This window comes from Corapipo altera, unplaced genomic scaffold, assembly GCF_003945725.1.
Source record: "Corapipo altera isolate COAL_440 unplaced genomic scaffold, ASM394572v1 79, whole genome shotgun sequence".
Taxonomy (NCBI): domain Eukaryota; kingdom Metazoa; phylum Chordata; class Aves; order Passeriformes; family Pipridae; genus Corapipo; species Corapipo altera.
Genome location: NW_020884927.1, coordinates 775,736 through 795,955, shown reverse-complemented (window position 1 = coordinate 795,955; position 20,220 = coordinate 775,736). Strand labels below are relative to the sequence as shown.

Below are 20,220 nucleotides of genomic sequence, written 5' to 3'. Positions count from 1 at the left end.
TGCTTAGAATCCAGTGTTTTATGTGAACCTGTAAATAATATCCCTCTGCATGTCCGTGCCTCCAACTCTGCAGCTTTGGGCTGCTGGGTGAGAACCTGTAATCTGGGAATGGACTGAACAGGAAAACTGGGCTGATCACATTCACTGGGCTGGCATGAGAGGAATAAACATGTTAATTAATATAAGGGAACTCTCTTTTCACCATTTATACAAAAAAACCCCCCACGGCTAAAAGAAGCAGAGAGCAATTCTCTGTGTCTCCACAGCTTGTCGCTCTCTCACTCCACAATGCCAGATACTTCCCAGCTTCGGGAAGCACTGAGGTCACAGGCACAGGGAGGCAGAACTCAGGATGCTGCCCTAGGACCTGTGCTGGACAGCCCAGCACATCACACAACCCACAGCAACAGGAGGCAGGAATTAATCCCACTGCCCCTCTTGGTCCCAGACCCCTTGGATTGCTCAGGCAGCTCCAGGTGGGAGTTGCTCCATGCCAGGCATTACATTACACTGTCAGAGTTCCTTCCCCTCCACCCTCTGCACTTAAACACAAGCACAAAACTGAGTGCAGGAAGAGCAGAATTTTAAATCAGCGTAAGTTTACCGAGTCCAAACTGTTTAAAGTTAAAGTTTATTTGTATTCTTTGTAGGAATATCAATAAAAGTCCTCAAATGTATCTATATCTGTACATATTACAAGAACCTTCAAAAATTATTCACAGAACAAAAATAAATCTTCTTTAGAACAAACCCAGGCAATGAAATGCAGAAATGGATCTCAGAGACCAAACAGTCCAGTGCTATGAGCATAAAAATACGCCTTGAAAAACAAGTTTATTCCTTTTTAAGGTGTACTTTGTTGAAATAAAAAATAAATTATTTAGAGCTATCACTGTAAAACAGTTCTGTGTAGTAACACTCTTATTAAGGCCCTTGAGACAGAAAGTCTATTTTTACAGGTAGGATTCCTGGCAGGCATGATCTGTAAGGACATGCTCACTCTCCTGGGAGTTAACTTACTGTGGAGAAGCAAACACCTAAAAACATTGGCCTAAATTTAACCCTTTTTTCCTCTGGCAGACTCAGCTGGATACCTGTGTCTGACCAAGCCAATCACTGATGGAAATACACTTTGTGGTCCAACCCGGACAGGAATTGTTTTCCAGGAAACAACACAGACATTTGTGCAGAACACAAGCAGAATTCACACATACAGGTAAGTATTGCTGACACATCCCATGGGCATGGCTGGACAGCTGATGGACTTCAAGTCAAAAGCTGGTGGGCTTAAGCAAGCATTAAAACATGAGATTAATATATCATGAGAAATAAAAACAAGCTAAGCCAACCCAAAGCAAATGCATGTACATGAAATAAACCCCATTTCTCAGAGGATTTATTAGATGGATAAAGAATTTGTTAGTGAATACACCTCATACTCTCTAACTAGAAAGTACACACATCCCTTTCCAGGCTCCTGTAGATCCCCTGCCTGAGTTATGCCACTGGAGAGGAACATGGCAAAATGTTCCTCTGTATGAATCTGTGCTTTTATGCATAGCTGCCCATTTCTGATACAACAGGGAAAAAACAGCTTGTAACTCCTGGATGTGAAATCTATTTCCCTTAAAAAAAAAAAGTCTGAATTCCTGGAGTTGCAAAGAACAGGGATTTACAGGATGCTGCCCCTAGGCTGTGCTCCCTCTGTCCTCTTAGTGCCTATCCCATGTCACTCTGGCCATGTCTCACACACTCTGCAGACACCACACACAGTGTGCCACGAGGCCACACACAAGAGGCTGCTCGGCTTCCCTGAGCACTCAGAAGCCTGAGTGGCTTTGAGGTTTGGGAAGAATCCTCCTGGAAAGGTATTAGCATGGCCAGCACTGACCGAGATGCCAGGATGGGGTGACTTTCCTGTTCAGTCTGAGGAATACGCGAGTATTCCTTCCTCCTACAGGCTATTCCATTTTTCCTACCCTCCTTTCCTCTGTTTCCTTGCACAGGATTAGACACAGCCCAGTGCCTTTGCTCAGAGTACAAACCCAAACCCAGTGTCTGTCACGCTCCCCATCACACACATCACACTATTCCCTCCCTCGCTGCTGCAGAACCCACTGGCTACGAGTCTAAACCCAAACGTGCTCAGGCCCAGGCAGGGCTCCTGCTCCCGAGCAGACACGTGGTTTAGTGCCACTTGAATTTTTATCAGTCTGGATGAAATAGGAACTGGCATTTTCACATATTGTCAGCTTGAGGCGGCTGAAAATTTCTCTGGAAAGCTGCTCGGTAACAAACCAGGAGAGACAGCTGCCAGGAGCAGAGTGTTTTGTGCTGCAGCTGATCAATTCTAGTCTTGCAACACTGAGTCTGCAACCCTCACCCCCTCCGGGGTCAGCAGGCAGCATCTCCTCGGTGGCTGGACTCGGAGGAGAACACTTTGCACCTCAGGGGAGAAACAACCAGCCCAGCAACGAGCTGTGAGGACCAAACTGATGGGTCAGACTCTAAAAGAGTCGCTACTTTTTCCTACAAGCTTGAGAAACACACAGAAGGTACATTGTTAGAGTGCTGCACTACTGAAACAGGTGATCAGACCTCACCAAAACAAATGGATCTTGGGGCAGGGATCATTTCCCCTCTAAAAATCCAGGCTGAAATGCTGCCCCTATTGCATTTCGCTGCAGAAACCAAAGTGGACACCTCAGACAGAGCCTTCAGCAATCAAACCACACAACTCAGCCAGCCCCTCTGCCAGTACCAGGGCTCTGGGGAGCACAAGTGAAAGGCATTTCCCCAATTAATGCCAGACTCACACTCCCAGAACAACACATCTGCTTCTGCCTCATTCTATCAGTGCAGATCAGCTGTTTTCACGCCTCCATCACAGCACACCCCACTATCTGCACTCTGCAACAAGTTAGCAAAAGGCTACTTCTGGGAACATGTTTCCCATGCTGCAGCTGTGCAATTCCAGCACACAGCTGTGGGGAGATGCAGCTCCCACAGAAATACTCCACAAACAGGGGGTTGCAAAGGTTTTGTGTCAAAGATCCACTCACACGACAGGTTAATACAGACTCGAGAGGCTTCTACGGCTGTGAGATGTGAAGGGAGAAGGAAGGAAGGAAGGAGGAACTTAAAGGCACAGTTTGAGGAAGAAAATATCAGAGGTCAGCAAGGACCTAGAGCTGGAAGACAGTTTGGAAAGTATGGAAAAGTAATCACTGCTGAGGAAATGCAGAGCACAGCACCTGGTGTGTCTGTGCTGACCCCAAACAAGCCAGGGCCGCTCCTCGGCCTTCAGCACCAAGTCACAGCCCAGCAGCCAGAACAGCTTTGATCTCAAAGAACCCAGCACTGAACACCAACCCCAACTGGCTGCAGACTAGTGAGCCCTAGAAGGCCTTGCCAGGATTGATCCACACCCACCCTACAGTGCAGGACACAGGGTCTCTGCACTGATGCAGAGTCGCGGAACACGCTGGGGTGATAATGGTAACTCAAGTGCTGTGACACAAGCATCAGGCACAGCAGTTACACACTGCACCCACCAGCTGCATTAACCACAGAGATTCATTCATTTCCAAAAAAACCCCAAGCAAACCTGACAAACAAATCTGGGTCTTAGTATTGTGCCAATAATTCACGTGCAAGAAACTGGCTTAGAAACTCCTGCATTTTTCATGACACATCCCACACCCAGGCACCTCTCGAGCTTTTGTCTCCAACTCAAGTAAACTTTTCCAATTTCCAAAACGTGTGTGAATGGTTAATCACACTCGTTATCAGTACATTTCTGTAATTCAAAATTTCAATTGCTGCTCCAATAAGTTTATTTACTGTGAGTTTGGGGGGCCAGAAACGCACAGCAAAAACTGGAAGTGAAGATTCACGTGCTATTACATGACTCCAGAATCTGGGGCTTTAAAAAAAAACAAACCTCTCAGATTAACTATTGTGACATTTGGTGAAATCGTGAGAATTGACAATACAAAGCCATTTCCTGCTCACCTGTTGCAGGTTGTGAATGTCACTATTTCCCAGGAGAAGGTCACTTTGGAATGATATCCCATTCACACACAGCCTGTAAGCATGCTTCTATGAAATGCAACTGGAAGGAATTGGAGACAAAAGCTTAGTCAAAACTCCTCAAGGAAAACTGGTGTCTACAGAACTCAAAAAAAAAAAAAAAAATTCCTTTAAAGTATCCAGAGAAAGAAAATTTCAGTGGAAACAGAAGATCGCACCTTTAATTGGAACTAGACTGGCTAAGCAAGTGGCTGAAACACTGAAAATGAGCAAGCATTAAAATACAGAAATCCTCTAGAAAAAGGGAATTTTGCATATGGAATCTCCTGTGCTGGGCACGGGCACCCTTTGATTAGCCCTTTCCGAGAGCATTAACCTGGCTGTTCCGGATGGAGTGCAGAGAGGGAATTCAGGGTGCTGCTGCACAGTGTGTACAGTGGGGACTGGCTAGAAATTGTTAAAAAAGTATTTACAGGTTTGTAAATTCTCCAAACAGAAAATATAAAACTACATTAGTAAAAAAAAAAAAAAAAAAAAGAATCCTACCAGGAAATCCTGCAGATTACCTCTGTCTGACGGGAAGCCTGACTGTGCAAATGCAAGGAAACCAGGTTGCTGCTCCCACTTTGTACCTTGTCAAAATCGTCAGAAAGACTGGGTTTTTTTTCTGGAGTCCTATTGAAAGCAGGTACAGGACACAGCAAGAGTCAGTTTTCTTGCTAAAATGTTTGCTATCAAGTTTGCGTTCAGTTAAAGACCAGCTGGGGAAGAGGGGAATGAACCCAGCCGATGAGTTTTCCTATGGAATCCATTCCATTCCACTCATGTCCTCCTATCAGCCAGCTGCTGTCTCAGGTACTCCACTGCTCACCTCTCTCACCCACAACACACACACACACACACACTCCCCTCTTCCTCCTCCCAGGACTGCAGTGCTTTCAACAAGAGAAAAACATAATAATAATAATAATAATAATAATAATAAAAAAAATAGCAATAATTAAAAAAATCTACAGTATTCACCTCCTTTTGGTAATTTACACTGGCATTTTCTGTACACGACCCAAGAGCTCCCTCTATTTACACAGTGATCCGGAAGGACTTGTTCTCGGGAGCCTGGTTCTCCTGGCCCTGAGTGGGGAATCAAAGCCCACCCTTCAGACTCGGTTTTCCAATTTTATTAAACTGAAAAAAATGTACAATACTTTATTAAATGTACAATACTATCTTAAAACAATTTTAAATACAATTTCTTTAAATACAATCTTAAAACGGCTTTAGAATAATTTTAGAACAAAAATTTTTTTTTTTTTTCCCCAAACAGTACAGTTTTTAAACAATACAATTTCCAATGTACAGAACTATGTACAACAACGACAACGGGGGGGGGGGGGGGGTTTGTCTCGAGTCTGCTCCGTCTTGGCTCTTCCGCGGAGCGGGTGGGCAGCACCGGGGTGGGGGCGGGTCAGAAGCTGCTGTTCTTGAATTCACCATTCTCCGTGATGGAAAGCTTGGGGGGGTTCCCATTCCGGACGTGCATGGTGTAGCGCTCCTTCACCTGCGTCAGGGCGCTCATCAGCCGCGTGTTGGCCGAGTCCAGGAACACGATCCGCTTCTCCTGCAACAGACACCCCACAGCGTCAGAGCTCCCCCACGCACCCGGTGGCCTCGGCGGGGAGCGGCCCCCGGGTGGGTCCAGGCGGAGGCAGCTGGGCCAACATTCCCTGGTGAGATGGGCTGCCTGCCTCTTTCTGTTTTCCCGGGGTGCCACGGGCTCCGCTCCGGCCCTCCTGGACTTCTGGTGCGACAGCGAGTCCCGGTTACATCGGTGAATTGATCCAGCCGTGGGGGCTCCACCCGGCCAGCGGGATTTTGCCACAGGGGAGCCGGAGTGAGGGGGTGTGTGTTGGTGTTGATAACAACGATAGCCAATTTAAATATTGTTTTTAAAACTGTGTCAAAAAAAAAAACAGAAACAGGCAGCAGAAAACAAAAGTGGTGGGGGTTTCGCCTGGCAGAGAAAACAAGTGGTATCTACCGGCCATAGTCTCTGTATTTTGGATGGAGTGTGCTCAGAGTAAACTCATGGGATGCTTGAAACAAATAAATAACAATTAAAAAAAAAAAGCGGATAACGGCAGCCTGCGGTGACGGTGCAACAGCAACACAGAGAAGCAGCAGCCAAAAGCTAACGCTCAGGGGTTATTGGAGGTGAGGGGGACAGGGCAGAGTGGGTGGGGGGAGATGCCATCGACAGAACACAAAGAACAAACACGGAACACGCTGCTCCTAGACCCATTCCAGCTCAGGGGGCTCCCAGGCTCCACGAATCCGTGTGCCCGGTTAGATTCTCCTTGCACAGAAGGTGCCAGCCTCCACCTTCAGCAGACAGCTCTAGGATGGGGGCTAAATTTATATAACCCATCACCAGTCCCAGCCTGCTGACAGTGGGGTATCTGCAGTGGGATACAGCACCGGAGGGACAAGCCAGAGAGTCGGCGGCACAATCAGAAATGACAATTTTCATCTTTCCTAAAAAAGTAATAATAACAGTGCAGCCACAGAAAGCAGCACTAGAGTCAGCACGGAGGTAACTGTGCTCTCCATGCTACCAACTGATTGGTTTTTGTTCTTTGAGAAGGGAGAATGCCTAATTTACTCAACTGAAATAAGCAGGAACTCTTCCCAGTCCAGCCCATTGAGAAACAAAATGGAGGGGAAAAAACGATGCAGAGAAGGTATAAACATTAAGGAAGTTCAGACACAGTGCTCAGGAGACCCATGGGCTACCACAGGCCCTTGGGATTCAGATCCCAGCCCATCGGGGTGTGGTACAGCACTAATCAGCTTTTCTCAGAGTGCTCCCCCACAGGGTTAAGTGCTCAGGGGCAAAAACAAGGCAGAATTTAAGTCCTGCTTCTGGTTAGGGCCCTGAAGAGACCAAGCTCTGTGTAAATAAACAGAAGAGGAAGCACAGGGCACAGAGGCCTGCCCTAGCCCTCATCCTGATCCAGCTGATGGGAGCAGGGAGAACACAGAGCAGGGGAGTTACAGGCCTTTCCTCTCCTGTGCTGAAATGAACCCTGCAGAACACAACTGCCTCAGCAGGAATGTGCTCCTCAGCAAGGCAAAGCTCCTACTCCTAAATTTCACCTGGAATACATAATTTAGAATGAAAATATCTCTGTCTGAAATTTTTTCCGAAACGTTTCTGCAGAATTTTCCCCAAGGGTTCAGAATAAAAGGCTGGTTTGTTTTCTGGCACCGCTGAGCTCTCACTGAGCCGGTCTGCAAAACAGCTGGAAATCTGCACTTGGAAAATCCCTCTGAAGAGCATGAGCTTGGTGAGTAGAGGCATCTTCTCACTGAAAGGAAAATTAGATCTACCAGGCACATCTCTAACGTGCTCGGATCGGGCACAGGGAGCGGGAGGAGCTGGAATGGGTAGGAGGTCAGTGTGCTGGGCCAGGACTGGGTACTGCTCAGCTAGAGAACTGAGTGGGTTTACTTGCCTGTTGGAATTATCTCATCCCCATTTATGACCTGTAATTTAACACAGCGGAGATGTCACTTGCAATAGCAACTGGGCCAGTACTCTTTTGCAGCTCCGCTGCTCCCAGGAGAGAGTTTAGCCAGACCTATCCCCTGTTTGGTCAGAGACCCAGAGCCTGGAACCACCCGAGGTGCTGCTCAGGGTCAGGGGAACAGCTCGTGTCCTGTGCCAGTGCCACTAAGCACAAAATCCCGGGTCAGTGCTGCCCGTGGCAGCCTTTAACTCTTCAGCCAGGTGTGATGGGCTGGGTTACAACTCCACGAATGTCACGTAAAAAAACCCTTTCCTTTTCTAGCCACTGAAGGAAACACAGACTAAATAAAATCTTCCAAGCACAACTTCAAGGGATTGCTACAGAACCCAGCAAACACCTGGGCTCCTCCGGCGAGTCTGTTCCGAATCTTTCATCAGTTTCCCTCTCTGCTCAGGTACCTAAGAAAGGGCAATGACAACTACACTTCCCCCATGGCCTGGCATGCCCATGACAGTGAAGCAGTTAAGGTTTGCTGGTGACCTTGCTTGTCCAAGAAAAAAAGAGTCAAATTAAAAGAGGAGCCATTAATGCTGCTGGTTTGCTCCTGGTTTGGGTGTTTTTTCCCCCAATTTCCACCTCAGGTGATAAATGCTGCATCATTTTATGAAGTGTGATGGAGGATCACCCCAAACCCTGAGGGTCTGAAGGTCTCACAAGTCAGCAGTGGCCCCTCTGACAAGCTGGTGACACTGGGATCAGAGTGGTCCACGCTCCCCCTTGCTAGTCCATAACCAACACTGAGGCTGGGAGCCTCCTGGCACGGACAGGTAACAATGGGAAGGGCAGGTTTCTTGCTCAGTCACAACCTCTTAAGTCTTCCCTTCCAAAACTCACTTTTTATGTTTGCTCAGTGCCCTTTCCACCTTCTCGAGGCAGATGAAAAATGTGTCACCCCCTTTGGAATCCAGGCTGCTGTCTGGATCAGCTGCCATTCCATGTGTGGAACAGTGAGATGCCCTGACTGTGCCTACCTCCAAAAAACTGCCCAGCACATTCACATCTTTCAAAAAAAAAAAAAAAACTGCTATAAATATGTGTTACCAGGCTTTTAAAAACACAGCTTTTTGCTGCTTTATATTTTCCTCCAGTTCCACGTGAGTTCAAACATTTCTAATACCCCAGTGCCACCCTTAAACGTGTTCAACAGCCTCAATAGAGGCTCCCCCTCCACCACTCTTTGTGTAGGGAAGCAACTTTCTGAAATAACTTGGGTTATTCCTGAAAAAAATATTAAGGAAAGTTTCCAGCTGGAACTCCTGAAAAGCCCAGAAGCAGGAAAGAGACCCTCCAAATGCAAATACCACAAATGTAACACGGCAGGCAGATACAAACCAGTCCCAGGTCCTGTTGTGGGATCAGCACAGACACAGAGGAAAAGCTGGAATGACCCCATAGGATACACCCACATGCACTGCCTGCTGGATCCCCTCCCCACAGCTGCCCTGGGGTGACCAGGGCAGGCACTGCTGGTCTGTGGAAAATGGGCATTTCCCCAGGATTACCAGGGACAGCCAACTGGGGTGAAATGCCACACATGACATTCCCAGAGCAATGCTCTGTTGCAGCATTCTCTTTCCTTGACTCCACTGTCCAAAGCCATGCTTGGAGCTGGCACAGCTGAGATGCATGCACATGGCAGCTGAACTATGCTGGGGTGGGGCACAGCTTTCCCAGAGGTCCCAGGCCCACACTTGGAACAACATCTCCACGATGCACTGCTGTTCCTTTACTCCCTTGGAATCTCACAAAGTAGCAAAGGTTTTGGAGAAGTGATCAGTCCTGGGATTTGTTGCCAGGCTGCCTCAAAGCCCAGCTCAGGCAGGTCTGTATGAATTAAACGCCCCAATTCTCTCCCAGAAGGCAGTAAGTGACACCATGGGCTGACCCGGCTTGGGAGATAGGGAACAATGCTAGGGCAGGAGAGAGGAAGAATAAGGGGTTCTACACACGAGTTCTTGGAGATCCCAAGCTCCTTACCTACCTGTGCATCAATGATTTTCTGCTTTGCATCAATGACAGCTTGCATCTCTGCGTGATCCTTTTTCAGCTCCTCTTCAACGGCCATGAGTCTGATGAGCAGAGAGGGACAAATTAGGACAGTTTTAATACTATTCCCGAGTGTTTCAGGTACTCTGGCCTGTTGGTTTGACTTCTGTGCTTGTCCTGGCTCTGGTGAGGGAAGCAGGGAAGAATTCTGCTGCTCTCGGGAAAGATTATCTCTCCATCTGACACTCCCAATTGCTTAACCTTGTAATTCTCAGAATGGACACCGCCAAAAATGCAACTGCTCTGACAAACTGATCTCACGTACAGATTCCAAACAAAGGAAGAAAGATCTGCAATAAGTACAACAGAGACCAGGGTTACACAATTCCTAAACATTTTCCTTTGCTCTCCTGACAATCTCAGGCAAGCTTCCCCACCTGCATCCCCCTTTCTTCACCTCTAAGACAGGATGGAGAGAACACATGGCACAGGGGAGCTGCCTGTCCTGCCCACTCCCAAACTTCCCAAAGCCTCACCTGCTGATGATGCTTTTCATCTGGCTGTCCTTCTCCTCCTGCTGCCTGCGCAGTCTCTCCTCGCTGTCCTCCAGCCTAGACTTGTACTCCAGCAGCAGCTTCTGCATCTGCTGCTCCTGCACCAGGAGCCGCCGCTCGTACTCCTCCAGCCGGCGGCTGGACACCCGCAGGCGCTCCTTCAGCTTCGCTATCTCCTGCTCGTACTGCAGGGGGGCAAGGAGGGTTACACTGGAGTACTTTATAAATCAGATGCAAAGGAAAAGAAGAGATCAGATCATCCTAATGCTCTGCTGCTCTTAAGAGGATGCTGGGTTTTTTGGAATGAGAAATAAGTTGATTGAAGTAAAGGAAGCGACAAGCAAACCTGGGGGCAACACAGAGAGGAGCACGGAGGCTCCCACTGGGCATCAAGCTGCTCCCACGCTGTAGGGTGTCACTCTGCAGCACAATTCAAGCAGTCAGGGGGCTCTGACATGGCTCTGACTTGTAACATCTCCTGTTACTCCAGATCTGAGCAGTTCCCAGACAGATGCTGCTAATGGCCTGTCAACTGGCCTGGGGTGCCCAAACCTACAAACCAGACTCACTCAGGACACAAATAATTCACTCTTCAGGACCTAACCAGGGCATGAAACCTCAGGTGAAGTCAGAGCAAACCAGTCACTGCATACCAGAGCCTGTCAGGTTACCTGGCTGAGGTTTTGGTCTTCTATTTCTTGTCTCTGTGGACAATCACTTCTGCAATAGTGCCATGAATCTCAACATATTCCTTTGTTTTGGGTTCATTCACCTTTCTTAACAATCTTATGATCCGGCTTCTTTGTCCACTGAACGTTCTTCTCCTCACTCCCTGTCTTCTCAAAATACCAAAACTCTTATACAGCTTCATGCCCACAGCAGCATGTGGATGTAACTGTATTTGGAAAAATGGAATCTACTTCTGAAAAAACATATGCTTTAAAAAAACCAGATCATAAAGATTTCCATGCAGCCCAGAAACGTTGCACTACCTGGGTGACAGGCATTTGTCTCAGGGGAAGCCCAAGACAATATTTGACTGCAACTGCTGATGAAGGCTGAGCTGCATTTACCGAGCCCTGTGCAGTCACTGAGCACATCCTAAGCTATCCTCTGTCAGGTTAACAACCCTGATTTTTTTTTTACAGAGTTAATGATCACTAAAATGTTTTGCAAGCAGAGAAGAATGGCAGAATGTTGTAGCTGTAGTGCATAAATAAAAAATAATAAAAACTAATGACTTGAGCAGGATGTAATACACTCGGGCAGCGTGACTCACGATGCACTAGGTGCCAGATACCAGGCTGTGATGTACAAGCTCAGCTCTGTCAGTTTGCTCCCATTTGACATGCTGCAGCCTGTAATCTGTGCTATGGGATGCTGTACTGCAGGAATGTGTGGCAGCATGTACAGCAGGAGCTCTGCCAATACAACCTGAGTGCAAACCCGTGACGCTGCGACAGCAGGGCCTGAAAGCCCGTCCGAGCTTGGCTGTGGGTGCACAGGACTCGGTGGTCCCCCTGAGCTGGCTGCACACAGAATAAAATCTACCTTCTCAGCGTGCTTGACATCATCCAGGCTCTGTGCTGTGTCCTTCTTGGCCTCCTCATACTGCCCGTTGTTGAACACCCAGGCAGCCGTCCTTTCCACCGGTGACAACGTGGCAGAGTCCACAGGCGACTGCACCTGGGGCAGAGACAGCTGTAAGCACCCCTCGGAGAAACTACACACAAACCAGCTCTAAAATTCCCTTGATTTGGAGGAGAAAGATGCCCATGACTGTCAGTCTCAAAGGATCCCCAAAACCTCTCCTGCAGGGATACACCATCCTCCCTTGACTCTGGATGTGCAGCAACTACCTGAATCCCTCTAAAACCAGTGCACTTGAGAAATTTTTCTTTCTCTCTAAGTTCTTGTTTCCCAATCTTGTTCTCGCCTTTGCCACACTGTCAGTAAGGCTTTCTCACCCTGCCATGTCTCCCACAGAGAAAACAGAGTGACAAAGCTTTGCTCACAGGTAGGAGAGGTTGGTTTCCCTGGAGTGTTGAGGAGCTGAACTTGGGAGCAGCTTCCTCGGCCAGGCTGGGACAGACTACAGAGGAGCATGGGACTGCACAGCCTGGATCTGGGACAGCACAGTAGGACTTCAACGTGGCAGGGGGGTGTGACAATGTCATAGCAGTGCTGACTGGGAGAACTGTCCAACCTCTTTGGAGGCTCTCTCTCCTCTTTAAGGGAATCCAAAAAGGGAGCCAAGAAAAAAAAACCCAAGAAACTCTCCGCCTGGCTGGGGAAAACACGTCTTGCTACAAATTCCAAGCAATTTTCATGGACAAAGACGAGTTTATAAGCATGGGAATTAGCATAATTACCCCTGAAAGAGCAATAGTGTCTCAAGTTCTTGAGAAATGCAAAAGATCAACTCCCCCCCAACTGCAGCTTCTTTTTGTGCCCAGGCAGCTCTTCAGCTCCCTGCCTGGCCCCATGTTGAACCAAAGTGCAACATCTTCCCTGGCTGGGGCTTCTGAAGTCCCAGTTTCAGCCAGGAGCTCTTCATGGGGGAGGGACAGCTTCTTCAGGAGTCACCCTCCCATTGTGTTTCTCCTCCCAGGAGGACAGGGCTGGCAGGTGCTGCATCTGCTGCCACAGCCCAGCTGTCCTGAGCATCCATGGAAGAAGCCTCAGTAAAGATGGGTGTAAAGGCAAAGGAGAGATGTAGGATTAGCAAAAATCCCTGTATTTAGCAGAGGCCTTTTCCCTAGAAGGAAGTCTTCACTGCAGAAAGGCTAACAGCCCCTTAGGTATAGTGTGGCAGCCTGGCAAAGCTCCTTAATTCAGATTTATTTTATGGCATTTGCTGTCAGGCAGCCACAGCAAGGGAGACCATGAACTGTGTGTGTGGCTCTGCCACCAACAGGATCTTCCCAGAGGTAAATACTTTGGCTCTGTGAGTATTTGGAGAAATCAGGAACAGCGATGGATAAGCATTCACTGGAGCTACGGAGGACTGAGAAAGCAGAAATGTGACTACAAAGTAGTCCATGCCCAGCCATGTTCCAGACTGCTGAGCAGCAGCAAACCTGGCCAAACAACCTTGCAAGTTTAGGACAGATTACTTCCAGCAGCCAAACTCTGAAAGCCAACAAAGAGTAAGTGGATGGCAAGCACTTCACATGCTAATGGGTTATGAGTTATACTCTACTAAAGGGGAAAAAAGAACCAGCCTGCTAGGATCATGTATTAATTCCCTTCTTTGCCTCTCTTCCAAAGGAACACACTGACATTTCTGTTCCCACCTACCTCCTAAATGGAAATGGAAGGCAAAAAGTGACCTCTCCCAGCAAACAAAGGGCCCAGCTCTATATTCAGAAACAAATGGGACTTGTAGAGAACAGAGTCCAACAATTATAACACCCACAAAACATGCCTAGAAAGAACATGCCCAGAAAGAACATGCCCAGCTTCTCTCTTCTCTTTCTCTTTTTTAAGTAAGAACGGAATTCCACAACAAGATTTGCAATTAAAAGCACGCAATGGAATTTGCCTCAAAAAAAAATGTTGGCCACTTGATTTGGCAACACTTTGAGATGTTGTTCATGGGTGGGGGGAAGGAAAGAACAAATTGATTTCTCTGAACAAAGCAGGAGCAAGTACTCTAATGAATCCAGTGGAAACAATTAGTATAGAAAACAGAGCGGGAAAATAGGTGGGTGCACATCCCTTTCAAATTTATCCTTGTTACTGGCCTAAAAATGCCCTACCACCACCACACAAGGCCTAATTGTATTCCCTGAACACCTATCCATGCCTCTATGCCCAAATGTAAAACACAGGAGGACACAAACATACCCACTTCAAATAATACACAATTGCTTTTCCAGGTGTTACTAACTTGGCCTATTAAAGCTTTGTTTTGTGATTCAGTGTTTCTGGTCTCCTACTTCAGTGAACTTCAGGTATCAAAGTAGTTTTGAAGCCCTGATTGCTCCTGGGTTCCCAGGCATCATTTAGATTTTCTGCCTTTAATTGCAGCATCCAGGAGTTTGCCAAGAACGCTCCACTGACCGGGACAGCAGGAAAACCTTGGGCAGAGGTTGCTCTGCCAGCTTCACCTCACAGCCCAAAGCCTTCCTCCTGCAAAACCTCTGACCTGCACATCAAGTTTTTTACCTTCACTGCAGTGCCGAGCATTTAAACTTCTCTTTAAATTAACTCAGGAAAAGATTTTCCTACACAGCAAATCACAACAGGATTATCATTATTTCTTTCAAAAATGGTAAAGGAATGTTGGCTTTTTGACAGGAAACCTTTGATTTAGAGTTGCCTATGAACAACTGATAAAATGCATTAGGAGCTGGTAGATATAAGCACTCACTTCCAGAAAATATCTGCATTATTCACAGTTTGGGACGATTAATGAAAAAACAGCACTTATTTGAGGACCAGTAAGAGATTGTTTCATCATGGTGAAATATGGATTTCTCCACACTTTAGACAACCGTGCTTATTTGTTACTTTGGCAGCAGTTTATTCCGTGATGTTTTATCTTTGTACATTTCCCTGTTTTGAGGCAGCTCTGCTTTTAAATTAGCACCACAGGGCAAACTCAGTCTCACGTGGCAATCTGAACTTCCATTCGGAACAAAGCTGCTCCTGTTTTGGTTTTTTTTGTTTTGTTTTGTTTTTTTTTTTTCATTTAATTCAGGGAATGTTTCCAGTTCTGTTTCTTTCAGCAGGTTTGCTGCTACCTCAGTAAATGGAAAGCAGTTCTTTTTGAATGTAGTACAAAAGCATCCCAGTGTAAGAGATAAGCTGGCTTGCCAAGCTTATGATGGTGACAAGCATGACTAGTCCTTACACTTACCACTGGCTTAAGTGCTGCTGCTCTCGATTCAGCTCAACTCCAAGGTCAGGAGGCTTTGCAGCTCAAGGAGCAGTGGGCTGAACCCCCAAGCAGAGAGGCCTGGAGACAGGCTTTCCTTACCTGCTGCGTCTGCTGCCGCTGAATCGCCCGCACCTTCGGGACGGGGCTTTCCCTGGAGGAGGAGGACTGGTGCCGGGAGCGGTTCCCGTTCTGGATGGGCTCGGTGCCCATGGCCCCCGACGCCCCGGACATGCTGCCCGTACTGCGCAGGGAAGGGCTGTGTGTCAGGGTGTGCAGCGTTTTGGCCCTGGTGCCCAGCACGGTCTGGTCCATTTTGCGGATCTGGGCCTGGCTGCTGCTGTTCTGCCGGGGCAGCACCACCGGGACGTGCTTGTCCGTGCCCGCGGGGCGCCGGGACGAGTCCTCGCTCTGCGAGCTGCGCTTGGCAGAGTCCTCCAGGCTGCTGTTGCTGCGCCCGCTGGGCTTGAAGTCCTCGCTGTTGCTGCGGCTCCGGGAGCTGGCAGTGCTCAGGTTCTCCGGGCTGGAGTCCACAGAGGCCTTGGCCATCGGCGGGCTCGGGTTGTTGAGCTGGTAAACCGGGTTCTGGAATGAGAGAGGCCGGAGGCTGCCCTGTTGGTTCCAAGCCGGGTGCAGAGGCCTCCGAACCTGGGGAGCGCTCTGGGGGGTGCTCTGAGTGTCCCACAGCTGTTTGATGTTGGCCACCTGGGTGACGGAGAGCTGGCTGCCGGCCAGGCGCAAAGGCACGTCGTGCATCATGGAACCAGAGTCACCGTGGGTCGTGTGAGGGTCCTGGAGGTCCATGAGGGAGATGCTACGTCCGTTGGGCAAGACACTTACCTTCTCATCCTTATCCGAGCATGTCATGCTCTGGGTGGATGCCTGCTGAACCAGCAGTAAGGTCTTGCCCCTAAAATGTCCATCTACATTTTCCTGGGTTGGAGACTTCAGTCTGTTTATGTCCCTGTGGAGCGGAAAGGAATTTGGTTAATTTTTGAGCAGCCAAGACCCCAAGAGATGTGTCCCAGAGAAGTCCTTCTACCTCATTTAACCTCCCCCCACTGAAAGCTTCAAGGAACCAGACTTCCTTTTATGAGCATTTTGTGTGCAAGTCAGAACACACTCTTCTTTAATTACAGCTTATCTTGGAGAATTGTGTTTGATTCAAGAAGTGCTTCATCTTTATTTTTTTTCCAGAGGTGAAATCCAAACCATTCCCACCAAGTCCTCCCCCTTTAGCCCCTTCTGCCTCCAGCAGACATCGGATCCCATTTAACCCTTTGCCAGCATTATATAACAAGTGGAAATGGCCTCAAGTTGTGCCAGAGAAGGTTTAAATTGGGTATTAGGTAAAATTTCTTCACCCAAAGGGTTGTCAAGCCCTGGCACAGGCTGCCCAGGGCGGTGGTTGGAGTCACCACCCCCAGAGGGATTTAAAAGGCGTGTAGATGTGGCACTTGGAGACATTGTTTAGCGGTGGCCTTGGCAGTTCTTGGGTTAGCAGTTGAACTTGATAATCTTAGAGGGCTTTTCCAACCTTAATGATTCTATGGCTCCATGTATTATGGAGGTCTGAAAATTCAGCAGGAGTTGTGTCAAGGCTCCTGTATATCTGGATGTAAGCTCAGAGGGCAGAGAATTCCACATGACAAAACTGGTCCCTGTACCTGACAGCACAAAAATTACTCTGAGACCGCAGCAGCCGAGCTCTTTGGCAGTTCTGCCTTGTCACAGTTCCAGATTAACAGCTGTTACAGTAGAAGAAATGCTGCACTAAACACAGCAGGGACTAGTTTTGCTGTTCCACAAGAAATAAGTTCCACCTACAGCTCAGTTTTTCCATCAGCAGTAAATAAGCAGCCTGATGGCCAGAAGGAAACACAATGGCTGACTGTGCATCTGGACACCCAGGCTGCCAGTAAATCCTAAAATTGGTTTTAGCAGCTTAAGTCACTGACTCCCAGAGATGTGTTTGAGTCCTGGCTAAGTCCAAAGCTTCAGGTCCCCAGTGCCACCTTGTGCACATCTTACTGGGAGTGTGTATTCCCCCGAGAGAGGCCCAAGCTCCCCATTCCACAGCAGGTCTGGGCAGCCAGTTCAGGTGATGAAGCGCTCGACTCTTAGAATCATAGAGCCATAGAGTGGTTGAAAGGGGACCTTGAAGATCATCTTGTTCCAACTCTTCACAGGTTTAACAATGCCCCCCACACCTGCCCTCGAGCCCTGGCTGGGACATACCCATCGGTGGGGTCCTCGGTTATCTTCTGAAGTCCCGAGGAGAGACTTCCCGTGACGTTTGGACTGGAGCTGTGCTCAGTGAAACGCTTCAGCTGCTGCTGCGTGGGTGTGGGGTTGGTCATTGATTTTGTGATATCCGCAAGAATACGAGGAAGGGGTCCCAGTTTTGCCACGGTTGCCTGTAGGAAGGAATTTTCACCCTAATTGGATACAAGCACCGCGACATCCGCCGGGTTTTTGATTTTTGGTACCGGTGCACAGAGGCGGAGGGATGGAGGTGGAAGGAAGGAGGGTGGGTGGTTGTGTGCGGGTGTGCCAGGATCGGAATGCAGTGTGTTATGGAGCAGCGCAACGACGGCGACCAGATGGATGGAGGAGACGAAACGGGGTGCAGCAGACATTGAGGAAAGAAAAGGAAATAGAAAAGAAATTAGGATTGACCCCCCAAAAATAAAAATCATGCTCAATAAAACAAAACTATTGCCATTCCAATGCAAAACTATCATGCAAAGCACGCTAAGTCCAGGGTGGGTGAGGTCAAAGTGAAAACTACGGCATCTGCTCACTGAAGGGCATTCAAAGACTACAGATCCAGCCAGTGTGGGGAACTTTCCAGGCAGAGGGTGTCGTGTGGTAAAGGAAATGCATGCCAACAGACAAGGGGATGCAGCATTCCAGGGGATCATGAGAGGATCACAGGGGTTGAGGGTGATGGGGAAAGGGGAGGTTTTCATCTCATAAGCCTTTCACTTTTGGCATCCTGCACCGACGCCTTCTCCTGGCGCACCGTTATCAACAACGAAGCCATTCTTCCCTACCTACATGTGAAAAATAACTGCATGAGAGCACCAAAGATCCTCATCCCAGTATCATCCCACCAGCATGGGATTAAATGTGTGGCTGCAGTTACAGTTTAGCTCAGTGCTGGCCAGGCCTGGGGTGAGAGCAGCTGGCCTTCAGCAAGGAAGGCTGCTCCTCCACGCTCTGGCTTTCTCACCCCTTTGGGCCACTGCTGGGATATCAGCTACAGGGCATCTCCAGGCTCTTGGGACTGCAGGAAGAAGGTGAAGGTGCTGCAGGTTTATACAAAAAGTAAAACTCTGCTACAAAACCAATGTCCTTCTCAAAGATACCCTTATTTTCCTGTAAGCAGGTATTCAGTTGGGCTCCACAGAGAGGTCTCTTTACAGACACTTCTGTGGCTATTAAAATCGCTGAGGTGACTTCTCTCATCATTTCCCAGTCACTCCCTACAGTAAAGCTGTATTGCATGTAACTTTACCCCTCAGTTCTCTTTTTAGCAAACCCCTATACCAGCTCCCAAGGGCCTGCTAGGATAGATCCATATGTCTAACCTATGGAAAGGGCTATGCAGATCCATACATTTGGAATGTACGCTGTGTGCACGTACGAGGGAAATGGAAAAACAAGATCACAACTTGTTATCAAACAAGAGATTAATACATAGTCTTTTTGAGTCAAGGACATTTCAATTTACTCTGATACAACAAGTTCAGTTTTTTGTTTTCTCTTTTAAATAATGTACTGTGAGAAAATAGATACCCAACAAATAACTATTTTGGCAAACCTTAATGCAGTAAAAATATTGAGTGCATTGCCATTCACCTCATCTCTCCAGTTTCAAAAGATAGAATAAGATAAATGGAATATGGACAAAATAATGCATCTCTAAAAGTTGAAATATGTAACAGTTCCAAGCACTTGGAAAAAAAAAAAGGACTCACAGCTCAGCTTTTCTGGGCCTTATCAACTACCTTTGCTATCAAGGTTTTAACGATTTTGGATCCTGCAAAGCCACATAGCTAAGGAAAAGCAAAGTCCTGCCTTTCCTCCTTCTGCAGCTAAATGGAAGCAGTGTTTATTGTTGGTGGTGAATGCTGGGATCAGAACAGAACCTGGACACTGCACCTGGACCTCAGCACAACCCACAGCAGAAAGCATCTTGCTCTGTTACAGGATGACACTCGGGAGCGCATCCAGGTTTTCACATGGCATCCTCCTGTATGCCAAAATCAAAGACTACGGAAATGAGACCATCTCAGCAGGCTTTGGATCAGGTCCTCGATGAGAACAGTTCTGCAGGGCCAACACATTCCTCCATCAGAGCTGGGGGAGGGCCTGGTGCCCAGCAGAGCACCTCCCTCAGCACCAAAAGGGCACTGCAGCGTTGCCATTGTCTCTGTCCAAACACCTCCCTTTCTTCCAGCTCGCTTATGAGAAAGGACTGGCTGCTCAGGGAATTCCAGGTGTACTTTTAAGCGCTGCCTTCACCACCTGACCTTCCTAAAGGCTCCGCAAAGTGTTTGCAGAGCTGCCGAAGCCCAACCACTTCACACGCTCCGCTCCAGGCCTTGATCCGAAACCGCGGAAGGAACGGTTGTGAAATACCCCCACCAAACACTCCCCTCCAAAGCTGCTGCCTTCAGCTGCTCCCTTGATATTTCCTGGTGTCTACTGTTGCTACGATACCATCCCTAGATCCACCCTCCCAGGCCTCCAAAGGGCTTTACCTTATCAAGCTGGGACACAACCTCCCACAGGAGGGAATGCAGCACCGAGAGCTCTCTGCCCAGGTCGATGTAGCCGTCGTATCCAGGCATGTTGGAGATGGTATCCGGGTTAGAGAGCTCCCTCAGGAAACGCTGCATTCCTCCCCACTCGTGCTCCAAAAATTCATTCATGAAGGCCATGTACTCTTCTTTGATGCCAAACCTGCAGGGAAGGGAGGTGGGGGAGGAAACCCAGTCAATAACCTCCACACAAAATACGGAGTACAAGTGCTTGCAGACAGTTTACTTAAACACTTAACTTTAGACCTGCCTTTCTGAAGATTTGGAGTCTTTAAAAAAAAAATAAAAAGAGATTTCAAAATCTGGAGATTCTGACTCCAAAATCTGGAGATGTTGAAAATCTGAAGATT

General features: G+C 48.0%; 1 protein-coding gene across 9 annotated transcripts in view; it reads right to left on the bottom strand.

Moving 5' to 3' along the window:
• Nucleotides 1-613: 613 nt before the first annotated feature.
• RASAL2 (RAS protein activator like 2) overlaps nucleotides 614-20,220 on the bottom strand; it is a 189,552-nt gene continuing 169,945 nt past the window's right edge. For 6 of the 9 annotated variants that reach the window (XM_027658398.1, XM_027658397.1, XM_027658393.1 and 3 more), the window contains 8 exons: nucleotides 19,811-20,012; nucleotides 17,280-17,479; nucleotides 15,144-16,005; nucleotides 11,711-11,845; nucleotides 10,142-10,344; nucleotides 9,601-9,688; nucleotides 7,545-7,575; nucleotides 614-5,650 (listed from right to left, as the gene is read on the bottom strand). In XM_027658398.1, coding sequence (XP_027514199.1) covers nucleotides 5,520-5,650; nucleotides 7,545-7,575; nucleotides 9,601-9,688; nucleotides 10,142-10,344; nucleotides 11,711-11,845; nucleotides 15,144-16,005; nucleotides 17,280-17,479; nucleotides 19,811-20,012 — 1,852 coding nt within the window. In that variant the 3' untranslated portion in view covers nucleotides 614-5,519. The remainder of the gene's footprint in view (nucleotides 5,651-7,544; nucleotides 7,576-9,600; nucleotides 9,689-10,141; nucleotides 10,345-11,710; nucleotides 11,846-15,143; nucleotides 16,006-17,279; nucleotides 17,480-19,810; nucleotides 20,013-20,220) is intronic. The other 3 variants (XM_027658395.1, XM_027658394.1, XM_027658396.1) reach the window with 3 other exon arrangements.